The 23,818-nt window shown below is 50.6% G+C and overlaps 11 protein-coding genes across 11 annotated transcripts; 7 read left to right on the top strand and 4 right to left on the bottom strand.

Annotated features, from left to right (window-relative positions):
• Window positions 1-276: 276 nt before the first annotated feature.
• Window positions 277-963, top strand: LRP88_02486 (uncharacterized protein; the record flags this gene model as incomplete). Its single annotated transcript, XM_083239136.1, has 1 exon — window positions 277-963. The coding sequence occupies one exon, from the start codon at window positions 277-279 to the stop codon at window positions 961-963; it is 687 nt and encodes a 228-aa protein (XP_083104266.1).
• Window positions 964-1,330: 367 nt separating this feature from the next.
• On the bottom strand, window positions 1,331-2,656 carry LRP88_02485 (Zn(II)2Cys6 transcription factor domain-containing protein; the record flags this gene model as incomplete). Its single annotated transcript, XM_083239135.1, has 1 exon — window positions 1,331-2,656. The coding sequence occupies one exon, from the start codon at window positions 2,654-2,656 to the stop codon at window positions 1,331-1,333; it is 1,326 nt and encodes a 441-aa protein (XP_083104265.1).
• Window positions 2,657-3,051: 395 nt separating this feature from the next.
• Window positions 3,052-4,226, top strand: LRP88_02484 (uncharacterized protein; the record flags this gene model as incomplete). The annotated part of the gene is made up of 4 exons (XM_083239134.1): window positions 3,052-3,128; window positions 3,181-3,410; window positions 3,465-3,537; window positions 3,587-4,226. 4 exons carry the CDS (start codon window positions 3,052-3,054, stop codon window positions 4,224-4,226), a joined length of 1,020 nt encoding a protein of 339 aa, XP_083104264.1.
• Window positions 4,227-4,728: 502 nt separating this feature from the next.
• LRP88_02483 (uncharacterized protein) lies at window positions 4,729-5,191 on the bottom strand (the record flags this gene model as incomplete). The annotated part of the gene is made up of 2 exons (XM_083239133.1): window positions 4,729-5,005; window positions 5,064-5,191. The coding sequence occupies 2 exons, from the start codon at window positions 5,189-5,191 to the stop codon at window positions 4,729-4,731; spliced, it is 405 nt and encodes a 134-aa protein (XP_083104263.1).
• Window positions 5,192-6,175: 984 nt separating this feature from the next.
• On the bottom strand, window positions 6,176-7,307 carry LRP88_02482 (SDR family NAD(P)-dependent oxidoreductase; the record flags this gene model as incomplete). The annotated part of the gene is made up of 3 exons (XM_083239132.1): window positions 6,176-6,345; window positions 6,489-6,711; window positions 6,771-7,307. 3 exons carry the CDS (start codon window positions 7,305-7,307, stop codon window positions 6,176-6,178), a joined length of 930 nt encoding a protein of 309 aa, XP_083104262.1.
• A 679-nt stretch (window positions 7,308-7,986) lies between these two features.
• Window positions 7,987-8,892, top strand: LRP88_02481 (uncharacterized protein; the record flags this gene model as incomplete). The annotated part of the gene is made up of 1 exon (XM_083239131.1): window positions 7,987-8,892. One exon carries the CDS (start codon window positions 7,987-7,989, stop codon window positions 8,890-8,892), a length of 906 nt encoding a protein of 301 aa, XP_083104261.1.
• Window positions 8,893-9,073: 181 nt separating this feature from the next.
• On the bottom strand, window positions 9,074-10,534 carry LRP88_02480 (uncharacterized protein; the record flags this gene model as incomplete). The annotated part of the gene is made up of 6 exons (XM_083239130.1): window positions 9,074-9,206; window positions 9,266-9,511; window positions 9,561-9,691; window positions 9,744-10,315; window positions 10,390-10,456; window positions 10,511-10,534. The coding sequence occupies 6 exons, from the start codon at window positions 10,532-10,534 to the stop codon at window positions 9,074-9,076; spliced, it is 1,173 nt and encodes a 390-aa protein (XP_083104260.1).
• Window positions 10,535-11,969: 1,435 nt separating this feature from the next.
• Window positions 11,970-12,899, top strand: LRP88_02479 (uncharacterized protein; the record flags this gene model as incomplete). Its single annotated transcript, XM_083239129.1, has 1 exon — window positions 11,970-12,899. One exon carries the CDS (start codon window positions 11,970-11,972, stop codon window positions 12,897-12,899), a length of 930 nt encoding a protein of 309 aa, XP_083104259.1.
• Window positions 12,900-14,980: 2,081 nt separating this feature from the next.
• Window positions 14,981-15,424, top strand: LRP88_02478 (uncharacterized protein; the record flags this gene model as incomplete). The annotated part of the gene is made up of 1 exon (XM_083239128.1): window positions 14,981-15,424. The coding sequence occupies one exon, from the start codon at window positions 14,981-14,983 to the stop codon at window positions 15,422-15,424; it is 444 nt and encodes a 147-aa protein (XP_083104258.1).
• A 3,785-nt stretch (window positions 15,425-19,209) lies between these two features.
• On the top strand, window positions 19,210-21,165 carry LRP88_02477 (uncharacterized protein; the record flags this gene model as incomplete). Its single annotated transcript, XM_083239127.1, has 1 exon — window positions 19,210-21,165. One exon carries the CDS (start codon window positions 19,210-19,212, stop codon window positions 21,163-21,165), a length of 1,956 nt encoding a protein of 651 aa, XP_083104257.1.
• A 1,430-nt stretch (window positions 21,166-22,595) lies between these two features.
• Window positions 22,596-23,789, top strand: LRP88_02476 (uncharacterized protein; the record flags this gene model as incomplete). Its single annotated transcript, XM_083239126.1, has 1 exon — window positions 22,596-23,789. The coding sequence occupies one exon, from the start codon at window positions 22,596-22,598 to the stop codon at window positions 23,787-23,789; it is 1,194 nt and encodes a 397-aa protein (XP_083104256.1).
• Between the last annotated feature and the right edge of the window lie 29 nt (window positions 23,790-23,818).

The following is a 23,818-nucleotide window of genomic DNA, read 5'->3' as shown; positions in this document are numbered from 1 at the left end:
GCAAGTTTCTTGGATCAAATGGCGTATTTCCAACACTAACAAGACACCGTATCCCTGCGTGGTAACTAAAAGCCATGACAACCAACAACGCTGACAAGGACCAACAAGACAACCAATCGGCAGGCAGCTTCAGGTGGGTCATACTTAGATTACAGGGGATCATGCTGTTCCTGCGCCTCAGTTCAAAACCTCAAATATCTCGGGGCATCGCTCAGTAATCTTCATCTTCTTCACCACAGTCGTTACCTCAACAAGTCAGGAAACCAGTTTATTACAATGACGAGACTTATACACGCCGTTCTCTTCTCTTGGGCCACCTTGGCCGTCGCCAGCGATGCGAAACAACAACCCGCGACGCTCCCTATCCTCAACCAGAGGACCTCACAGGGTTGCTTCAGCAAGCTCCCGGCCGGCGCTGAGCCTGTAAAGGCCAAGTCTGTATTCATCAGCGGGGGATTTTGCAACGATGCCTGCCTGGACGTCAACAAAACTGTCTCCATTACCAGCCCTGACGGCTGCCACTGCGCCGACACGTATCCCCCCGAGTCGGCCCTGGTTAAGGACACTCAGTGCAACTACCCATGCTCTGCCTATCCGATGGAGGCTTGCGGTGGTAAGGATCCTGAGGCATACAGTGTCTACAACACGGGCTTTGAGTTGGTGGTGGAGAATGATGACGGCAAGACTGAGGCGACCACCACCATCAGCAGCATCACGCCCCCCTCGACTCCTCTGTCTTCTAAGCTTCCTTCGACCTCTACTGATGGCACCACTACCGAAGAAACCACTGCTGTGAGCACCCCTACCAGGGGCGTTGCTGCTGAGGGTACCTCTGCCGACAGCACCAACGGCGCCCAGAGCACCCCGAGCGCCACTGGCACCGACGTCCCCAGCGCCGCCGCCCCTAGACTCTCATCGCCCGTCGGCAAGTTTGTCAGGATGTTCAAGGTCTTTTTCAACTAGGGTTCTGGCTGCCAGGGCTCGTGTTTGCAGTACTTTCTAGGGATGGAAGTGCCAACTGTGGTCGGATTTGTATGGACCGGCTGGGTCCGGATAGAACTAGGAATAGGCTTCATAGCTGGACTAGACGTAAATGTACAAATATCTCTCTGTGAAGGTCGTCAGCGTGATATGCCCCTCGTTGTTGACATGACATGAAGTGAGAATGTGCTTCGAACAACACTCGGGCACCATTTCGGTGGGATTGTCCAACACCTGGGATTGGGCAAGATGAGAAGTGCCAGGGCCTTGAAAATGGCACCTTGTGCAAAGTGTTACGTAAGTGTACATAGATTTGAGCCCCATCTGGCAAAGGACGCGATGACTGACCTCAATACACCACCGAAACTTCATCCCCTGTTCTCACTACCCAACTCTCTACTTTCTCCATCCCCCACATGACTGTAAACAAATGTCGCGCAAACTCGTCCACCTGCGCAGCACCGACACCGCGTTCGAGAAGTGACGGGCCGTGGAGACTATAGATGAACAACGGGTCAGTGTGGCGAGCAACGGCCTCCCAACGCGCTGAAGAGGGCGCCTCCCACAATTTTGCTTGAGTCGTGATCTGGATATCGCCCCCACACCCCTCGGCGAATTCGCCTCTGAGACTGTTGTAGACACCTGTGGCGAGATTGCAAAGTAGCCAGGTTCGACGGATGGACTCGGAGAGGACAAAGACTCGGTATAGGGCTGGGACGGGATCGACTTCTCCGATATGAGTTCCACCATATGCCGGGGTAATGTTTTGTAATAGAGGAGCGAAAGTTGTATCTTGGTTTATAGATTCCCATAGCTGAGTGTTCCAGGCATGAAGCGTGCTCATGAGACTCTCAGCTCTAGCACGACGTTGAATAGAGGAGGAGAATAGGGTAAGAAGGATGTGAATGAGAAGGGCTTGCGTGCGGGCTAGATGATCTCTAGCAGAGAGTGTGTTGAAGGATATGGAGCTTGAAGCTGAATCCGAGTTGAGTAGATTGGAGATGTGAGCGGACGAGATCGCACCGACAATGTTCTCGTTCTCGGCGGTGGCAGCGTTTGAAATGGCAATAGCAGAGTATGCATCTTGTATACACTGCGGGTAGCCTGACTCGGAATAGAGATGGCGGTGGATGAAGGGGTTGTGGCCGTTGCGGACAAAGCGTGATAACCAGTCTTGTAGACCCCGGATGAAGTTTGAGAAGACAGAGGCCGGTGGTATTGCATCTGGCGGTTGGTAATGGAACGCTACTGTCCAAGCTTGAGGTTGGAGGAACCAATCCAAGTCCCCGAATCTCCTCGTCAGCTGGACAGAGACGGGGGGATCGACCATAGCACTCGAGGATGGCGTTGGCAAAAGGTTGAAAGATGGGCAGAAAAGACTTGCAGCCAACGCTGAGTCGAGCAGCGCCGAATCCGGGACAAGCCCGACCTGACTGGAACTGTCTTCATCGCCATCGAAGTCAATGGGAGCCCACACGCCACTGAAGCCGACGTCCGGAGTAGTCTCGATGTGGGCAGGGTCGGACTGCGGGCCTTGACGTCTTGGCGGCACTCGAGGATATGTGCAGACCATGTCCCTGTCTAGACAGCGCGAGCATGATGGGAGTTTCTTGTCACATCGACGCTTGGTCTCGACGCACGCGAAGCAAGACGTTTGCTTGGACCGCCGACCCATGACGAATATTCGAGGCGATAACGGCGGAGGGAGCGATGAGCGGGACAGGTTACTGAGCCGCCATGCGGTCATGCGGATGATGGATCTGGTAGGTTTTGGGAGGTGATCGGAATTAGGTCGGAGGTTTCAGGGGTCCGCGTATTAGGTTCAAGTAGTATCAGTGCATCTCCGCAAGCGCTCCGCCAACTCCGCCAGTGCCGGTTCAAGCAGTTTAGCTTCCAGGGCCATACCATGGACGACTGTGTAGTTAGTGTAGATTGGAAAGTTCATGTCAATACCCAAATTGCTTTAAAGAAGCCCAAAGCGGGAGTTTGGTTGTCTCAAAGGTTGTATTTTCCATCTTCTCACATCCATTCTTATCCTTCGTTCCGTCCATCGTGGTGAAATTTCACATCATGACTATTGAACAGTGGAACCCTTTGACAGACCTGCCAGATCTTCACGGAAAGGTTGCTGTCGTGACGGGAGCCGGGTAAGTTTGAGTGTTACACGGTTCGGGGCTTCAACTGATACGTTCTTTACAGGACTGGAATCGGATTTGCAACTGTCAAGCTACTTGGTCAGAAGGGAGCCAAGGTATACTTGACCACTCGAAACGAATCAAAGGCTCTACAAGCAAAGGAGGCCTTAACCGAAGACCCTGATATCGATCCGGACAATGTGTACTGGCTGATACTGGATCTATCTGACCCAGCAAGCGTTACTGCCGCTGCCGATGAGTTGAAGAGAAGGGAGACAAAAGTCGATATTCTAAGTACTATCCATGCCCTGGCCTTGTTGGCTGCCATGGCCACTAACAAACCCCTAGTCAACAATGCGGCAGCTTCAACACCATCCTGTGAATTGGTAGATGGCAAATATGAGCAGCATATGGCTGCCAAGTAAGGGGAGCTATCTTCATAGATAGAGCGCATGACTAATGATTTCCAGTCACATAGGAGTTTTCCTGCTCACAAATCGCCTTTTGCCGCTTCTCAAAAACGCTTCAACCACCAAGGATGCTGATGTCAGGATCATCAATGTCAGCTCCACAGCCCATATCAGCATGTTACCAAGTCACTTCAAGTTCAACTTTCACTCAGCTGCATGCTTCAGAGATCCGGTGACTTCATACCCATGGCAGTGGCGGTTTCTGGGTAGATTCTTCTTCGCTTTTGACATGATTCGCTATGCTGTATCAAAAGCAGCAGTGGTGCTGTTCACGCAAGAACTTCAGCGTCGGTTCGATGAGCAAGGCCTCGCGATAACATGTATCGCCGTTCATCCCGGAGAGGTCCTCACCGAAGGCCTGCTATCCATCAATAACTTTCTCGTCGGGGCTATAGCGCGCATAGCATTCGTCAGCGCTGAGCAAGGTGCCGCAAACTCTTTGTTTGCAGCTGCTGCGACCGAGGTCAGGGAGAATGTTGAAAAGTACAAGGGGAGGTTTCTGGTTCCAGTTGGGAAATTGGAAGCTCCTAACCCGGTCGCTGAGGATGCTGCACAAGTTAAAGGCCTGTGGGAGAATACGGCCATCGAGGTCAATCAGTGGATGACCGAGAAGAAGCTTGCTCCGTTACTAGCTATGTAGTATCGCTATGATCAGGCGAACACCGACACTCACGCATCTTTATACATTCCAGTAGCTGTGAAAGATTTCGTGTTCCAGTGTGGATCGTGTCTGCTCTTGCGTATAAGTGCATAGCCCTGCAGTTCCGCAACGCAGAGGCATTAGAAGGTGTTGTTGAGATTCGCCAACACATTGGTTAGTTTCAAAGTTGCAGACCAATTGTTCGACATATTTACTCTCAATATGAACTAGCTTTCACCTTTGTATTCGAGATACCGTTCGTATCAGCACCTTTACTTCAACCTACCTGCCGACTGTATGCGCCCAGTTTCAGGATCCGTGTGTCAAAGCTACAGCTTCCTTATGTATGAACTCACGAAGGTGAGGGCAACTGCACATGGAATAGTTACTAGGATCGACGTACCGCTTATGCAGTTAGGTAACTTCAACGTTGGAAGGAGCTATCAGCTGGTTTTAGACACAGCTAAAAACTACAGGGCCGAGCTTGCAAAATATAAAGCCATCACTCTTCAATCTCAACCTCTACAAGCTCAGTAAGCTTTCTCCTACCATCAATCCACTTGACCGTAGAGGTGACCAAACTCGTCTTCTCAACCTCTTGCCCGGTTCCATTGTTCTTTGCAGTAAACTTCGTAAGGTTTGCGACGACACCGCCCTGCTTCTCAGCGTCGTCCCACTTCAAGACCTCGGAGACGCTGTCGAGGGTCATGCCGCCACTGCCACGGATATACAAGACGCCGCTTTTCATCTCCTCGTAAGTGAAGACGGCATGATTGATCCTGAAATACATGTAAGTACGGTTTTCCTATGCAAATCTACACCACTGGAAATACTCACTTGACTACCAGGCTGGGATCAACATCCTCGTTCAGGGCCTTTAAGGCGACTTCATCTTTCGGCTGATAAAAAATTGCATCGTTGATCTGCTTCACCCACTCGCCTAGGGACAGTTGTTGAGACAGCATTTTGATTGTATAGGGCGTGATATTAAGTTACGAGGCTTAGAGGCTTGTATCAGACGGCGAGTGAAGGGAGTAACGAAGGTCTTGAGCTGGCGATGGGAGGTAGAATTTATCCCGTAGGTCTCTACGTAACTTAAAATAAACCTTTTCCACAACCCCAACGGTATGCCTGCTATCCCTGTTTAACTACGGCTTCTTTAGAGATCATGGAACTTGCCGTAGGAAAACTAATCAAACGGCAGAAGTCTTCTCCGTGGGTGCATCCACCTCCGCCGCAACTCCGCCACACCTCCGCGACATATCCATTCTCTCTCCACCACGTCACCATAATACCCTTGTTGTATCTTCGCGACATCTCCATCACATGTCCGCCATACGATCGAAAGTGAATTTCCAAACTTTCGTGCTCCATAATAGACATCACGCCATAGGCTACCGGGAATCTTACCCCCTTCAGGCTTGTAGGTCCCTTCTGATGAGCCTGCAGAGTGGCCGTGCTCGGAAATGTGATTCTCAGGCACTCAAGATAAACAGTGCTTAAGAGCGATACTATTCTTTTGCACCCGTCTCTCGATATCGGATGAGTCGGGATGGGAAATAATTTAGGTTACGGTGTTTTAAGGTGTTGGGTTTTAATGCTATCAGGTATTAATAACTGTGCCTTTCGAGTTGTGGCCGGTAACCCCTTTTGGAGGCGTTACTTACGATAAGAATAGAGAAGAGTCTTTTCGACACGAGTATAAAGGCCCTATTGCCCTGGTGCCTTTAGAAGGTATCTTCTCCTTTTGCCGTTGACGTAGTGGTTTATTATGTGTGACAAGTCTTGATCCACATGAGGTTTAAGAGACTGTAAAGGTGGTTTATCACGATGAAGAAAAAAGCACTGCGCAATCCTATAAAACAAATGGGAGCTAAATTGCATGAGCTATATAGTTACTCGGCACAACGAGCATCTTACTTCCCCGTCGATCTGTTGACACCACACAATCAGAGTCCCACGAACTCCAAGGTCAAGAAGTTAGGATCCGTATCTATGCGCTTTCTAACTTCTCCAGACCCCAGCTCATCAACATCCCATGCAGCCCACGCGAAACGGCCATGGAGGAAGGTGGACTGAGACGTTGACGCCCAAACAGCCCAGCGTCCAGGTAGATTCTCTGTAAGTGTTGGTCAGAATAATAGGCTTCACCTGAAGTTCAGAAAACACCACGTAACACACAAAACAGGTGGCTCAAGACAAGCACAACTCAAGACAGCAGTACAAAAACATGGCCAGAAGAATGGAAGTTTGGCAACATACCATCATCAAAAGAATAGCTGCTCTCGTCAAGACCCGCAGATCGAGCCGTTTCAGAGAGAATCTGCCCAGGATGGAAGCTAACAATTTGGAGGCTCTCACGGCCCACCTCCTCTGCAATCTTCTGAAGCAGTAAATGGCCTGACATCTTGCTCAAGGAGTAACCCGGAAGAGCAGCCGCCATGGGCCGACTGTGAATAGCGGCAGTCGATACATAGACGATGTACTATCGTGGGATAATTAGTTACCACTTGATGTGTTTGCTGGGACACGCCCTTCTCTTACCTTCTTATTACCATGGGTGCCCGGCTGCTTGTGCAGTCGCTGACAGGAATCAAGGATTGCCTTGACGTTTGTTTCGTAGAGGGACCAAGTCTCGTCAAAGTTAGTTTCAAGGAGTGGCTGTTGCTGTTGACCAAATTTGGCCGCATTGAGAATGAGGACGTCGACAAAAATGCCATCATCTCTGAGGCTGGACCAAAGTTTGACTGTTTCTTCAGTGCTTGCGACGTTGCAAACCCGAGGAATGATGTTCACCCTGGGAAACTCGTCCGAAAGCTTGGAGGATGCTTGGTGAAGAACATCACTGCGACGACCAGTCAAGATGATGTTGGAGACTGAAGCTTCTGCATATGCTCGTGCAATTGCAAACCCGATGCCGGCAGATCCGCCAGTGATGAGGATTGTCCTGCCGGACTGACTCAACTCGGGACGAGAGGGTAGTAGGCTGGGATAGGGTGCTTTGTGAATTGTCGGAACGAGGCGAGGCACTGTCAAGACAAGCCTATCCGCAGAGCCGTCTGTCTCTGTTGAAGTAGCCATGGTGAGTTTGGTCTTTGATTTGAAGCCGCTTGATACCACGCGAGTAATAACAGGAAAAGGGACAACCGATGAGTTGGATTGCACAATTCAGTTGCTGGCACCTTTAAAGCGAGATCCTCTTCCATTAAACACAAGGACATCACCCACTAACTACTAATTTCGTATTATGTCAACGGCAAGACGAGCTAAACATATCCACCTCCGTTTGTAGTTCCTCCGCCGTACCTCCGCCACACCCCCGATAACTGTGATATCGTCCGCATGTACCGTCGTTTGTATGTCTCGGAGCCGGACTCTTGGTCGTTGCCGAGAGGGACAAGATCCCGGAGATGCTATTTCAAGGATACGAATACGCAGCCAAGAGTAGCATGTAGGCTGATCGCCTTCCAATCGGAGACGGGGGACGATCCTCCGCACAAATGCTTCATAGCGTCGGGCTACTGCGGAGGAAGTGAAGTTAGCGAAACGCACCTCTACTGGTGTTATCCAGGAATACAGACAACAATGTTCTACTCAAGAGCGAAAAGAAAAAGGACTTTCATAGTGAAAAGCCAGTACAAAAAGGCTAGGATGTCCTCTACCATAGCTCAGCACAACACAATACGCCGTGAACCTTGTACTTTATTTCGCCCATTACAAGACAATTCTACATTGATCATCATCTCAATTCAATTCAGCCATGGCCGGAAACTCTCTGAGATTCGATGGGCGTGTCGCCATTGTGACAGGCTCGGGTCGAGGCCTGGGCCGCGAATATGCCCTCCTTCTCAGCCGTCTCGGCGCCGCCTTGGTGATAAACAGCACGACCTCTTCAACCGCAGAGGCGACTGCCAAGGAAATAACCGACGCTGGCGGCAAGGCTGTTGCCCAGATCGGTAGCGTGGCAGACCGCGAAGTTGCCAACGCAATCGTCAAAGCTGCCATCGACAACTTCGGACGCGTCGACATAGTCATCAACAACGCTGGCGGTGCCGATGGCGGTGACTTCGACCAGACTTCTGACGATAAACTCTGGGACATGCTCGGCGTCCATGTGGGAGGATCTTGGAATGTCACGCAAGCCGCTTGGCCACATATGAAGAGTCAAAAGTTTGGTCGTGTTGTCATGATTGCATCGCCTGTCATGTTTGGCAGCGCTCAACAGTCAACCTATGGAGCTGCCAAGTTGGCCCTTATGGGGCTGGCCAAGTCTATCGCCATTGAAGGCAAGGAACACAATATTCTGGTCAATACAGTTGCCCCTATGGCCTATACGCCTGGTTCTGCCGCCTTTGTTACGGATGAGCAGACGCAGACTTTCATGGAGGCCAGCATGCCCGCTCGCGATGTGGCTTCCACGGTGGCATGGTTGGCTCACGAGAGCTCCGAGGTCAACGGTGAGACCGTCGCAGCGGTTAGCAGGCTTGTTACTCGTATCTTTCTGGCAGAGAGCAAAGGCTACTTTGGACCAGCGGACCAGGATTGGACTGTTGAATCTGTGAGGGACAACTGGCAAAAGGTAATGGATGAGACTGAGTTTACTATCCCGACTGATATGGCTGAGTTTGGTCCCAAGATCTTCCAGCGACTTGTTACGCGCCACTGAGCATAGTTTGATGTGTGTTTGCATCTCGGGGGAGGAAAGATACAGTGTTCAAAGTATCTCGTGGTTTAGAATAAAGATAGCTTGAAAACAATAGGGCTTGAACATTTCTCATTAGATCTTTCGTCTTAAGTCTACCGGCGTTAGAAAGGCATATATCCTCTCGTCTCGTGCACCCTCCAATTCAGGGTGAGTTAAGACCGAGGCACCTGGGGCGGAGGTACTTGAAATCTTGCGCTCTGGTGCTGGGGTAGCGATATCCAGTTACGTTGATGATCTGCGCGAACGGAATCCAGTTTCCGTGCACCGGGACGAATCTAAAATGTAAGAGACAAGATGTTAACTGCAGAGTCTAAGTCGGGGGCAGATTCCTCACGTTGCGCTCAGAGCTACCTTGTCGGTTGCGAACTTGTCCAGGGCTGCCAACAGGGCGCCCTGCTCGGAAGTCGTTATATTGGCCGTGTTTACGTTGTCTGCATCGAAGATCAAAGTCGTGCTATTGGTGGGGCTGCACCGCGGGGAAATATGCGCGTAACTATGGTCGGCCGCGTGTAGAGAAGCTCCCATGTGTACGAGGGTAGCCTGGATATTATCATCGCCGAGAGTATATGGGCGACTGGTCCTTTAGGAGGCGTCAGTGACTCTTTTCCTTTCTGGTCGTATAGTCTTACGAATATGTAATGAATCGGTCTTTGGGGATGGTTGAGTAGTAGCCCACCGCGCTGTCAAGGGTAATAACCCTTGCTCCGGCAGCCACGTAGTCGACAGTGCCATATGCATGGTCGTGATGGTGATGAGTTGGCTAAGGAGAAGCGTCAGCGGTTCGTCTATAGCATAGTAGCATGGCTACTGACCCAAACATGCGTCACGGTCTTGTTCAGCGTTTCCCTAACCCACCGCAAGACAAGCAGGCTCTGGTGTGGTGGAGCATCTAGCACAACAACGTTATTGCCGAGTTCGAGAATAAGCTGGCGGTAACTGAGAGCATCGGTCACTGTGAGGAGCCAGACACCTGGGAGATCCTTCCAGGGCTGGGTCGCGGTCAGATTAGCGAAAGTTCCAGTGTACTGGCCAGTCCATCTATAGTAAGCATTGTTCTCGCCTATCTCTGCAAAGCCGTAGAGTATGTCACGCCTCGGCACGTGAGCTTCCAGAAGACGGCCAGGAGGACCGTCGAAACGTGCTGATGGTATTTTAGTGTTGACAAGGACCCTGGCAACCGAGTACTCCGTCAACAGATGTTTGCGATTATAAATCGTCTGGAAGCGACGGGGGAACTTGACTCCTTTTACTGTCACGTAGTCGTTGAGAAACAGGTCGTTGGTGGAGGGGCCAAAGAAGCTGTGGTTTTCGTACGAACGGATGAGATATGGGAGTTTGGTGTCTTCATCCAAGAGAACCGAGATATCGAGGGTCTTGTCGTAAACTTGAACAAGACAAGGTACAGGTCAGCATGAAAACCGCTTCTAAAAGCTTAGAGGGCCCGCATATCCAACATACTAGCCCGGTGCTTTTCGCCATCGGTGGTTTCTTCCATACGAATAGTGTGGTAATTATTCCACGAGATCTGTCACAAGGCTTTAGTGTCTTGGGCCAAGTCTCTCAAATGAAGTGAACTGACAGTCCTGAGAAGCATGGGTGACATTTTGACGGCCTTTTGTATTAGGAAAGCTGCCAGAAGTCCTGAATAGATGCAGGATTAGTGATAGAGACTATGAAAGAGATCAGAGATGCTATTAGCCAGAGTACGTACCATCTTTATACCCCGAAGGTGGTGCACTTGGGGCGAGAAGTAAATCGCTTCCTTCTACAGTAGCAGCGAAACCGTCGCCTCCATCCTGGACAACGAGGGAGAAGTTGACTGGCTCAAGATTAGGACGGGCCCATAGGAAGTTGGCTGGTGACACAAAATTAGCAATCAACCCCTGACAACGTCGTGCTTCCTATGCACATGCCTGATAGGTCATGAAATCTGTCGATGCGCTGCTTTACAACACCTCCGTGGAACGAGAAGGAGACATTCTGACGACCGGCACCAGCTAGTATTCTGTCGAGTCCGTTTAGACCAAACGTCTGAGACATGGACCTGGAGCGAAAGAGTCTGTAATCATTCAGCGACGAAACGCCAGTAGCACGGGCTGCTGCATCAAGGTGAAGCATACCCGTCACCTGAGTAGGTAACATCGAGAACGGCCTCGAGGTTATGGCTGCCTCCCAAAGCTTCAATTCCCTGGGAAAGTAGCCAGTTGGAAGACGAGTTTCGTCCCAGGACGTCGGCAACAAAGGTGAGGACCACAAGACTGGCATATCGTAGTGCGATCATAGTAGAGAGTAGGCCGCCCTAATTGATGCGTAGTAGCATCTGAAGTTGAGTAAATGACACATTGGCCAGATATTTATCTTAGCAGAGCCAGTTTTTGTTGTCATCCATGACGCCTCGAAGAAAGCCATCAGCCACAATAGCGAGACACAGTTATCAATCCATAAGTAACATGACGGCATCAAAACCCAATACCATGAAACAGCGAAAGAGAAAAATTAAAACGCACTATATGGCCTCAAATTATAAGGCTTCTGGCTGAGAGTTCATTTACCATTGCCCGAACGTCGGGGTTAGAAGTCATCGTGTTAGAAATCATTCACAATCACTCGGCTTGCATTGTTCTTGGTGATGTACAGCAGTTGGTGTACGAACCAGCATCAATACTGGTAGCCACAGCACATAGGTTACACATGATCGACGAAGTTGATCTGCCAGGGGCCAAATTATAACGGCGGACTTGGGCGGAGCAGTGGCAAGTTAAAGTTCACCTATCCCTCCAATTTGAGCTTGCACTAGCCCCTTTTTGACCCATCTCCGACTCGACTCCGACGAGATCAGGCCAGGAGTTCCACCTGGTGAACCTTGGCCAGACCAGGGCTTCATCTGCAAGCCTCCGGACTTAACTGAGACTTGATTTCCCTATGTCCGCAGGGTACTTATCTATAACAACTGGCCTGCACTATATAAACTAGTTGGGCTTTCAGCTCGTGTCGTTAGTCTACTCTACATAACTTGTACTGCTGGACCTCCTACCATCATGAAAAGTGGTGTTTCGTTCAATCCTGACAAGGACATTCCCGACCTCTCCGGAAAGGTCATCTTGGTTACTGGAGGGAATACCGGGTTAGGCCTCGAGACCGTCCTGCAGCTCGCAAAGCACAACCCTGCGCACATCTATCTTGCAGCAAGGTCAGAAGAAAAGGGCAACCAGGCCATCAGGGAGGTCCAAGAGAAGGTCCCCAATGCACCGCCCATGACTTTCCTCCGTCTTGACCTCGGGTCCCTCGAGAGCACAAAAGCAGCGGCTGCATTGTTCCGAGCCTCATCAGACCGCCTGGATATCTTGGTTAATAATGCCGGTATAATGGCCGTTCCGGAAGGCCTCACTAAGGACGGATACGAGATCCAGTTTGGAACCAACCATCTCGGCCACGCTCTCCTCACAAAGCTCCTTCTGCCAACCCTCAAAGCGACCGCCGCCAACAGCTCTTCTGACGTAAGAGTCGTGTTCCTCTCGTCCGCCGCAGGGAGCATGGCGCCCAAGGACTCGTACCATCTCGATAAAGCCAAGACGACGATGCCGCATCTCGGCACCTGGACTCGCTACGGCCAGTCCAAGCTCGCAAACATTCACTACAACGCAGCGCTTGCAAAGCGCCACCCGGACATCAAGTTCATCAGTCTTCATCCTGGAGTGGTGAAGACCAATCTAGGCGACTCGTTTATCAACAGTTATGGTGCACTGTTGGGCGCGGTGTTTAGGTTTATTGGTAATATGACATCCGTGAGCGTTGAGAATGGAGCCTTAAACCAACTCTGGGCTACGACTAGTCAGGATGTGGAATCTGGAGTCTTTTACTATCCGGTTGGGGTCACGGGCAAGGGTTCAGCGCTGAGTAATAATGAGAAGGTTCGGGAGCAGTTGTGGAAATGGACGGGGAAGGAGCTTGAATCATATGTTCTTTAGTAGGTGTGAATTCCAAGTGGTAGAACACGATATTGGTTGAATACGGCATGCTAAGCGGCTACCACCGCAGGGGAAACTTGCCAACGTTGATACTTCTCGCGGGAAATGTGGCATTGAAACGGCATCAAAATGCAATACTATATACATGCTGCCTTGTGCCCGGGTTGATCCTTGGTATATTGGTATCCAAACATAGCTAAGGTCAGAAGGCAACTGGCAGCTCCCCAAGCAGCATCCCAGCCTCCAAATATGAACCTCAATGGTACCGCAAGCATGAATATGCCGCCGATGTAGACAAGGAAGACAGATTGAGATGAGAGAAGCCACCCTTCCTCGACGATTAACCCCCGAAAGGGCAATTCGTAAAGCGAAGGACATCCCCATTCGTTGAAGAGCCTTAGTACTTCTCTGAGAACAAACCCATTAGCCATTTAAGTCGCTTTCTGTATGTTGCTAGGGAATGGGCAATTACAAGTGTGAATAAAATAACCTTTTTGGAATGAGATCATTCGCCTCGCTCACTTCAGGACGCTGGAAGGCCAAAGTGAGGAATGATCTTCTTCTGGACAGCTGCAATAGCCTTCTCTTTGCCGCTCTAATACTTTGAAAGGGACATTCGTAAGACGACTCATATGGCTCGAAAACCGTATCGTGGGCTTCTCTGTGGTCGTCGCACTCTTGATGATGCTTGAATATTCCATCGTACGGATCATGATAACAAGTGAATGCCCTGTCTGGCACTTGATTAATGATGGCTTGTTGTTCCTGCATCTGGAATTCCAAATTTTCTGGCGTACAAGCACCGAGGAATTGTGAATGTCCATCACCGAATCTGTTAGAACTGTTCGACCCGACCCGTGCTAGTAGTGATACCTGTGTTGCTCGTCAGCGGTAGTATCTCTGAGGGCACTATCGTAATTCCCACTGAGGCTAATGAGACCTGCTTAACACCATAAAAAGGAAGTCGGTGTCTCCAGCTCTTATGGAAAGTGTTCCAAGAATCTTTGATTAGACTCCACTGGCTGACATAGTCCGTCGCGATGGCTGAGATCGGAATCAGAACTGGTAGAACCCGACATGCTGAGGGACTACCGCAGCAGAGCAACAAGACGCAGGAATCGCCATTGCCCGAGCCAAGAATCGGTTCCAATATTTCTTTTAATTTCTCGGTCCGGCCTGGGTAGTTTTTGCGCCGTAGGGGTTGCTTGAGTGTTTTCTCGTCGCTACTGTCCCGGCCCTCTTGGCCTTCATTTTGTCGGCTGACTCTCCCGGTGGGCAGGTTCTCGTTGGATGCTACTTTGCTGCCTCGGTCTTCGAATGAGTTATTGTTGCCAACATCAATGATCTGAGAGCACGGTGGAGATAGCGGAGGGAATGCAGCGCGGCGCGCTGCCTCAGGATCATATTCGGGACAGGCTTGGGGCCGATGCTGCAGGACTGGACACGGTAGCTTTGGGAGGTTCATTTCATCAAAACGATCAAGTAGTCGAGAACCTTTAAGCTAGAAAATGTCTAGCCCAGAGGAACCGGACTTAGAATCTTAATAGAAAGCGTCGATAGGGAATTGACCTGTGAGGCTATGCCACCAAAGTTACAGCCAAGGCAAATTCCAAGGCTTGGCTAATCTTTCTATCCTCAAGCGGAGGCAAGGCGTGCGAGATAGTTCGCCAGAGGCGCAGCGCAAGACACATCATATTTGTGATATCTCGTGCCCTGCTTGATCTGATAGGTGACCCCCATTGGTTGCACATTGGCTTTGAAAACCGCCAGGCCCAACGTGGCTTGCAGATGGGCGGTTAGAGGGCGAATTTATGTTGGAAATGCCGGGCTCTGATTGCTGGCCTGATTTACAATATCACCACCAACACAGCCCAGCTGAACTTGGCGTATGAAATGAATGTCTGCCTTGACAGAAACGAGCCCTCAGCCTCAATCTGGCTGACACATGCATGTATGCCCAATCATCTGCTAATAGTTTCGGCATATTTTGACAGAATTCATTCTTCATTTACATGATTTGAGGCTTTCCACGCTCCATCTCGTGGTAAACGGCGACCGACTCTGCAGTCCAACCGCTGAACATGGCCGAGGCACTCGGCATCGCCAGCGGTATCGCTGGCATCGTTTCTCTTGGCATTACTATTTGTAGCGGCCTTGACACGTTTTTCAGCGCCATCAAAGACCGAGAGGATGATCTAAAACGCGCTACGGAGCTCTTGAGCCTGCTTCGTAGATACATCGAGCTCATTCGGCCGAGTGCGTCGACACTCAGCAGCCGCCATGCCCAAGCTACCGATCTCGTTGTCCTAGCACTAGGATCCTGCGAGGGTGAGCTTCGAGCTCTCAAGGAACTCGTCGAAAATCTAAACAAGGCTGACGGCGCTTCGGATGTGGCACGCAAGTGGGACAAGTCAAAATCAGTCATCACCTACCCGTTCCAACGGAAGAAGTTGACTCAAATTCAAGATCAGCTCCTCAAGGCCACAGGAGCCCTGGGAACTGTCATTCAAGCGTTGATCCTGTAAGGACAGCCTCCCCATCAAATCACATCTCCTAATCTCGACAGGCATGTTGGTGTGGGTGTCGGTGACGATATTGAGGCATTCAGAAGCGCCGTACAGGATAACCACTTGGTTACGACGGCCTTCTTAACGAGAATTGAATCCAAAGTTGAGAGAATTGAAGGGTCTGCTCAACAGACAGAAGCAAGGCTCACGGCGATTTCGACTGGAGTTGAGGAACAAAGGGCGCTGGCATCCAGCAGCCAGACACTGATCAAAGATACCAGCCTCATGGTCTCAGGAACGCTGGATGCAATAGTAAGTATTCCAGAAAGTCATAATGCTGGCTCTAATGAAAGGAGCAGGCAGAAGGTCCTTGGCTTGGTCCCCAATCCCAAACCGTTGGCACGGTACAGCAAAAGGACATTCCACGGTACTTAAGAAACTCCATGACCGAAAGAAAATGCATCCAAGAAACCACCATGGCAATATGTCCCTGCCAGGGACAGAAAGGCGGAACAGGACGAAAGCCACTGACGACGTACAGACTTTGGGGAGGTTTGGCCATTTCGTACCAGTCAATGTCCAAGGGAGATCATCAGCCCAGGTGCTGTTTTTACAAGAGATCTACAAAGACCACTATCACTTACACTGGCTTCCGGTTCCTCTTCTCCAAGGTTCTTAGCTTTTCTTTGCAGAGTGAATACCAATGTGGAGGCTCTTTAACAACACATTCGCTACAAACATACAATGTCAGGGAAACGAGTCAAGCCCTCAACGTCTTCCTCGACTTCAAAAATGACTGCCTTGAAGTCGACCTAACGAAAGCCACCCAGAAAAACATCAAGAAACTACAAATCGTTTACACTTCTGGGAAGGCGTCGCCCTTGGATGTTGACATCGTTGGTCGTAATGTCGCCCACATGTGCATTCTGGTAGGTTCACTCCTTAGAAGAACCACATACTAAGACTTGACAAGACTCACAGAGTTATGACTATTAACTGTTTATGAAAGGATTTGAAAAGGCTTCCGGCCTTAAGAGCCTCAAGATGATGCTACGGTTCCTGCAACAGGTGGGCGTTAATGTCTATGCAGGTACCAACAAGGACGGGTATGCTGCACTAAATTAACGCCCTTATTCTTTAAGTAACCGGAACTAGCTCGATTATCGAATTCGTCTTTAGCCGGACTACATACAGGGCTCTGGGTCCAGTCTACGATGTTCTTGCGAATTGCGAGTCGCAGTTTGATCCTGAACAAGACCATGAGCGCGCCGGGGATCTATATTTTCCACACAAGAGCGAATTTATAGACGAGCTACAAGGGCGCCCTGACATTTTGGAAGGTGCTTAGCCTTGATTGCTAGAACTATGCGAATGAGATGATGGCTGACAGTGAACAGGGCTGGGATATAGAAACCTTTTTCTGGCCGTGGCAAGACGAGATGAAGCAAGGATCAAGGAGCTTATCGAAAACATCAAGTTTGTCGAGTATGTGTGCGAGACGGACATTTTTGGACAAAACATCGTGCATTTTTGCTTGAACTGGGAGACTGGTCTTCGACTCTTGCTCGAGAACGAGGCCACACACCACCTGGTGAGCCAGCCTGATGCAACAGGACTTACGCCTTTGATGGATGCGCTTATTCTTAGCGGGCACGTCTGCCACGAGTCCTACGGACGAGACCTGTGCTCTGGCTGTGGCTGCTCTGCTACCGTCAAGCTGCTTCTCGAGACAGACTGCCCCATAGGACTCAACTTGATTGCCGACATAGTTGAGGCTTCACCAAAAGCTAAGATAGCTCTGCTAGAGCACCTTGCGCAGAGGCGAGAGCGGCTACAAAAACTGGCATTGCACCACCTCCCCGAATCAGAGCTGCGAGGTCTTGAAGTCTCTCGAAACGAACTACCTGACATAACAACCCCTACAATATAAGATAGGCTGCAATCACTTTATCAAAGCAGTGTCATTAAGGTACTCCACAATGGCCTGGATCCTTTGATGAAAAGCGAGCTTTCGGACCATGTTCAGCAAGGCATCTTCCACTTCCTGGACCACCCTAGAGATGCCGTGGCGGCCTTCAATCTCGGATTCAAGGGGATAGATACGCCCAATGGAGACGGGGTAACACCAGTCATGTATCCAGGCAGATTTGCTCCCTTCTGGGTTGGGGATGAATATCAATTGACATACGCTGACTGGCTGATCCAGAAAGGCGCCAGACTTGAAGACTACGCTAATTCTTTGCGAATATCTGCTGCTAGTTGTGGTACATAGCACCGCACAGTCTCGCCTTCCCTGCCCCTGCGCTACAGAGGAGTTATCACTGCCGCTGCACCACCTTGTTGTTGCGTTGCTGCATGATGTGAGGGTCAGGGTCGCATACTTTAGATATTCTGATGGCATCGCCAAGGTTGTATACCTCGTCGATCTACTCTCCCGCATTACCAGTGACCAGGATCTGGCCTACCTGGTTAAATCGATCATCCATGTTCTAACTATAGAGGCCCTGCGCATTAGGCACCTGCGATGGTGTCACAGATTTGAGGTTGCAAAAGGCACAGAAAAGACAGTTCAACGCGCAAAAGAGGTAAAGGAATGGGATGAGATGCTTGACGAGGACCAAGCCTTGATCGAAATGCTGGGAGATTTGACGGAAGAGTTTGAGCAAGAATTCTCTAACCGGAATCTCTCTATCGAAGACTTCTTGCGGCTTCATTGGCGTCCTAGGATGCGTCAAGTTCTCCGTCAAGTTCGCAGGGAGCGCAAGGCAGTGGACGAAAGCTACAGGAAGGAGCTTCGTGAGATTGGCGTGGTTTTGGATGACGAGTCTGAACAGGATGTGTATTCCGATTCGGATGACACGTTTGAGTGGGATGATGATTCTGAAGATGATGATTCTGAAGATGATGACTGAGGAGAGGGTGCTGGTGATGGAGAAGTTGGTGAGAATAAGTCAACCGAGGTGAAGGGGAACGCAGACAACGACAATGTTGGTTAGGACCTTGGTATTCCATTGTTTCACGCTTGATGCAAGTTTTACAACCACACTAGGCTCCAATAAGCCTCTAGCTATCCTATGATACTCACTCTGTCAGGTCTCGATAGTAGCAAATTCGGCATTCTAGAAATGGCCTTGCTCTATATCACCCGAGAAAACCTACGGTACTCACTGCAACAGAACCCACAGCTAGTATCGTCAAACCAGGTCCGTTCCAAGCCGCCCCTGATTTCCTCAACGCCTCGAACTTGTGACAATTGCCACGGCCGAGGGTTCTCGGAGAAGCCGGCGAGGCTGACTTGATCTGAGCCACACAAAATAAGCAGACGTCGAGAGATTCTGCCCCGGGAGCTCGGATCACGGAATGTCAGACCAGATCGGCGGATTTTCCATTGGCCTACGCGTAAGTAATATCGGATCTCGGCTGATGCTGTCATCATGATGCGGGTGGGGACTCTGAGATGGGCTCGACGAATTGGCGTGTATAGAGGGACCCTGGTTGACCCTTGGATTGGCTTACGCGTATTTGTTGACATTTGTTTTTGGAGAACGGGACGATTTGTGAGACACTAATTCTGCTTCGATCTAACTTTCCGTCCTCAAGTGGAAGGGTCCTTTTGAAGGGAGGGTCCACAGAGTTGATCAATATATGAGGCCGCCGACCAAACTCCAACAAGAAAATCTCACCAACTTTCTTCTTTTCACTCTTCTTTACAATCGTTTGGCGCATTTCTAATACATATCCTTTGCTTTGCGGTATTTCCACATCATCCGGTTTCTCGTATCATCCCACTGGGCATCACCGTCATGGTCCAGCTCTGGTCCATCTCGGCGATCTTCGCCCTGCACATTCTCCGTCTCGAAGCGGCGACCCTTGGACATGAACCTCGCTATGCGGTTTCTACGGATTTGCAGGTTCGAGCTCTTCCCGACTCTCCCAGCGGTGGCTACGCTCCAGAGGTGGTCGACTGTCCTCGCACGCGACCTACCATTCGTACGGCAGATGCTCTGTCAGATGAAGAAACTTCCTGGATTCCTGTCCGCAGGAATAACACCTTCGACCCTCTGCGTAAGCTCCTCGAGAATGCCGCCATCCCCAACTTCAACGCAACTTCCTATCTCGACAGGGCCCACGACAACACCACGGCCCTACCAAACATTGGCATCGCCATCTCTGGCGGTGGCTATCGCGCCCTAATGAACGGAGCCGGGTTCTTGTCAGCTGCCGACTCACGTAACGGACACGACAGCGCCGTAAGCGGGCTTTTGCAGGCGTCGACTTACCTTGCCGGGCTATCCGGTGGTGGCTGGCTCGTGGGGTCCATGTTCGCCAACAACTTCTCCACCATTCCCGATCTGCAACGGGGCGCTGAAGGGTCCTCGCTTTGGCGGTTCGACCGGTCAATCTTTGAGGGCCCCGAGGAGAGGGGGATTGGGATTTTGAATACGGTCGATTACTGGACTCAGGTTGTGGATGCCGTCGATGAGAAGGCCAAAGGATGGGACACGTCCATCACGGATTTCTGGGGCCGCGCTCTTTCTTATCAGCTGATCAACGCCTCCGAAGGCGGCCCAGCCTACACGTTCTCGTCGATCCAGGATACTTCGTCTTTCAAGGATGCCGACACGCCGTTCCCGATTCTTGTCTCCGATGAGCGTGCCCCCGGTGAGCGCATCATCTCGTTAAACGCGACCGTCTTTGAGTTCAACCCCTACGAACTGGGCACCTGGGATCCCACGACCTATGGGTTTGCTCCCCTCCGTTATCTGGCTTCCAACTTTAGCGATGGCTCGGTTTCTCGCAATGGTAAATGTGTCCGGGGTTTCGACCAATTTGGCTTCGTCATGGGTACTTCTTCATCCCTCTTCAACCAATTTCTCCTCCAGAATGTCACTGCAGTTGGCGAAAATTCTGGCATTCCATCCTTCCTCACAAAGGCCGTTGAAAATGTCCTCAAGGGTCTGGATAAAGATGACAACGACATCGCCCAATACGCGCCTAACCCGTTCCGCGGCTGGAACCCCTCCACCAACCCCAGCGAGAAGGACTTTCAGCTCTCGTTGGTGGACGGTGGTGAGGATTTGCAGAATATCCCCCTTCATCCGTTGATCCAGCCTATCCGTGGCGTGGACATTATCTTTGCCATTGATTCATCTGCTGATACTAACAATAACTGGCCCAACGGCACTGCCCTGCGTGCTTCGTACGATCGTTCTCTGGAGGATATTGGCAACGGTACTCTGTTCCCTCCCGTGCCTTCTGCCGAAACATTTATCAACAACGGCCTTAACCGACGTCCTACCATGTTTGGCTGTGACGCAGACAACTTTACGCTCTCCGATGGACAGGTTGTACCGCCCCTGGTTGTCTACGTACCGAATGCACCGTACACGACCTTGAGCAATGTCTCGACATTCAAGCCATCTTACACCATCGAACAACGTGACCAGATCATCACAAACGGCTTCAACTCGGCCACTCAAGGCAACGGCACCGTCAACAAGGACTGGCCCGTGTGTGTCGCCTGCGCCATCATGAGCCGAAGCTGGTGGAAGGCCGGAGAGACCGTTCCTGACGCTTGCCGCACTTGCTTTGACAAGTACTGCTGGGACGGAAAGTCTAACAATACCCGCGTTAACGATTATGAGCCCAGCTTCATTATCAAGAATGAGACTGAGGATAGTAACGGCGCCACCGGGCTTGGACATAACTTTGCGCTTACTGTTGGGGTTGCCTTGGCTGTTGTGTTCTTTGGATACTGAGACTTGATGCCATGGGAAGGGTAGTTGGATAATATGGAAGATTACATGAGCGTGTTTCTTGTACTATCTTGTAAAATTGGGCTGGTTTTGGTTTACTGCCACTGTCTTATGTGACGCTTTAAATTGAAACCAATAGCCTGAGCTGATATGTGCCTTTACACCGCCAAACCGCTTTTCTGACCAACGGAGCGTATTCTCAATGCCTACGTAGATCACTGTATAGGTACCTAGTTTGCCTTACGCTCTGATTGTCAAGCCAGCTATATAGTGGCTCATCTGCGTGCAGACAGGAGGATGGAAAATCTTGGAAGACCAGTTGGTTGATCAGAAGTTCTCCTCCGGGGACCAGATGTCAAGTGAAGTACCTAAAACCGACATTTCTAATGCATCGGTTGACTGAACACCAATACCACACGACATTGTGAGTTTGAGCGCATCTCAAGAAGCCTCTTTCGTACTTGGCGCCTATTTATGCACCCCAGCTATGCGCCGTTATGCATACATACATAGCTCGTGACACGAACGCCTCAGTGGGCCACTAAAGAAATGAGCGGAGGCCTCTTGACCCTCACCGCCTTCTGTCCTTTCCCCTCTTTTCCGTATCGAATACGAAAATGTTGTGCCAAGAGTGCAAGGCCGTGTTCAAACAGCCCATGTCTCTGAAGAAGGAGTCTAGCCGGCTAGAGTTCCTGGTTGCTACCTTCCAATATGATATTTCCCTCTCTGACTTTGAAGTGAAGGCTAAGCGCTGCTATAGCTGCCGAGGCATCCTCCGGGAGATCGTCAAAGACAGGAGTCCTCAGCTGCGAGGAGACTCGGCTCTGCAGATTCAGTACAGCCATGGGGTTCTGGCTAACCAGACAAGAAACGGTCCTTGGTTCCGAAGCATAGCAAAGCTCGATGGATCGTTCCTCGCGGGGACTCGGATGCATTTTGAAAAGGCTAAAGATGAGGGTGTGCGAAATGTTGTCCGATACTGTTGTTGGCAAGCTGACCAAGGCTTTTTAGAAACGCCGAACATAATGAGCCCTAGCACTGGCTCAACAGAGAGCTTGAACTTTCTGAAAGACTGTCTGGAGAAATGCCGCACTGAGCATCAGTCTTGTCCTTCTACGAGCTCCGGTGCTGCTTGGGTTCCCACCCGGCTCATCCAAGTTGAACGAGACAGCTTAAGACTTGTGGAATCTTCCGAAACGCCCATCTCTGACCCATTTGTCTCTCTCAGTCACTGTTGGGGAGGTGCTGAGATTTTGAAGCTCACCACCGGGAACATCAATGTCTTGAAAAATGGCATTCCCTTCCTTGAGCTGCCAGAGACGTTTCAAGATGCAATCCAAGTTGTCAGAAGCCTGGGCATAAGATATATCTGGATCGATTCACTGTGCATTATACAAAATTCTGATCAAGACTGGCAGAAGGAGGCAAGCACCATGCTTGAAGTGTACAAGTATGCCTTGTTCAACATCGCAGCAACTGCCTCAACCAACAGCTTCGGGGGTTTATTTCAGGAGAGAGATCCTCACCTTGTGCAGCCAGAGGCGGTCGATATCAACACCGAGGCCATCAAAGGTCGATTTCATCTCGTGGATCAGGGATACTTTGCTCAAGCCGTTGACGAGGCTCCGCTCAATCTGCGATCGTGGGTTGCCCAGGAACGCATGCTGTCGCCTCGTATCGCGCACTTTGCATTTGACCAAGTCATCTGGGACTGCGCTGAATTAACCGCTTGCGAGTCACTCCCTCATGGTACAACGGCCTGGTCTGAATATGGAGCGAGGCCGATGACATTTGGATGCAAGCAGGGCTCGGCCTTGCTGGCACCTGCAAAGACGGTCGATGAGGGCTTGGGCCAGTGGGGGACTATTGTCAACACCTACTCAGCCTGTGGCTTGACAGTGCTCGGAGACAAGTTAATCGCCATCTCAGGTGTAGCCAACCACCTACGAGACGAGCTCAATATGGAGTACTGTGTCGGTCTGTGGAGGCCCAAGATGGAGATACAACTTGCGTGGGTCGTGCAGAGTCTGCAAGCCGACCGACCACCTCGTAACGATCTTGCTCCAACATGGTCTTGGGCATCGCTCAATGGAGCGGTTCACCTACAGCAAGTCAATATTTACGAAGGATACGATGTTAGCTCACTATGCTCCATCACCGAGGTCAGTCTTCGTCGAGAGACTGATGAGCATCGTGGTGAGAAGGTTGTCGGGTTTCTTCGCATGCGCTGCGTTCTTAACCCCATCACACTCGAAGGCGATGCAAAGTCTTGCCGTCTGCGAGGGAAGGGAATGGAGGAGCACGGCAGGGCCGCTGATGTTGACTCGCCTGACGTTGTCGGTGCGGAGCGGCTCTTTTTCGTACCTCTGTTTGACGTTCAGGCGCCAATGTCATTTGAACACAGGTGGAAGGTCAGTTCAGAGATTAGGGGGGTTATTGTCCAAGGTGTCATGGGACGCCCGGGAGTTTATACGCGGTGTGGGCATGCTTTCATCAGTGGTGCTGTTCGCAACGACACGAGGAAGTTTGACGAGACATACGACGCACTCAAATCGCCGGAGGGAAAGGCGGAGCTACCGTGTGAGGAGTATGACACAGATTCTGGTCATCTCATAAAGTTGATATGATTCAGAGAAGGTGACGCGAGGGAGTGTTT

The sequence above is a fragment of the Fusarium phalaenopsidis genome (genome assembly GCF_050370095.1).
Source record: "Fusarium phalaenopsidis strain FUZ10S chromosome Unknown contig_32286, whole genome shotgun sequence".
NCBI lineage: Eukaryota > Fungi > Ascomycota > Sordariomycetes > Hypocreales > Nectriaceae > Fusarium > Fusarium phalaenopsidis.
This window is presented reverse-complemented; position numbering and strand designations above follow the sequence as displayed.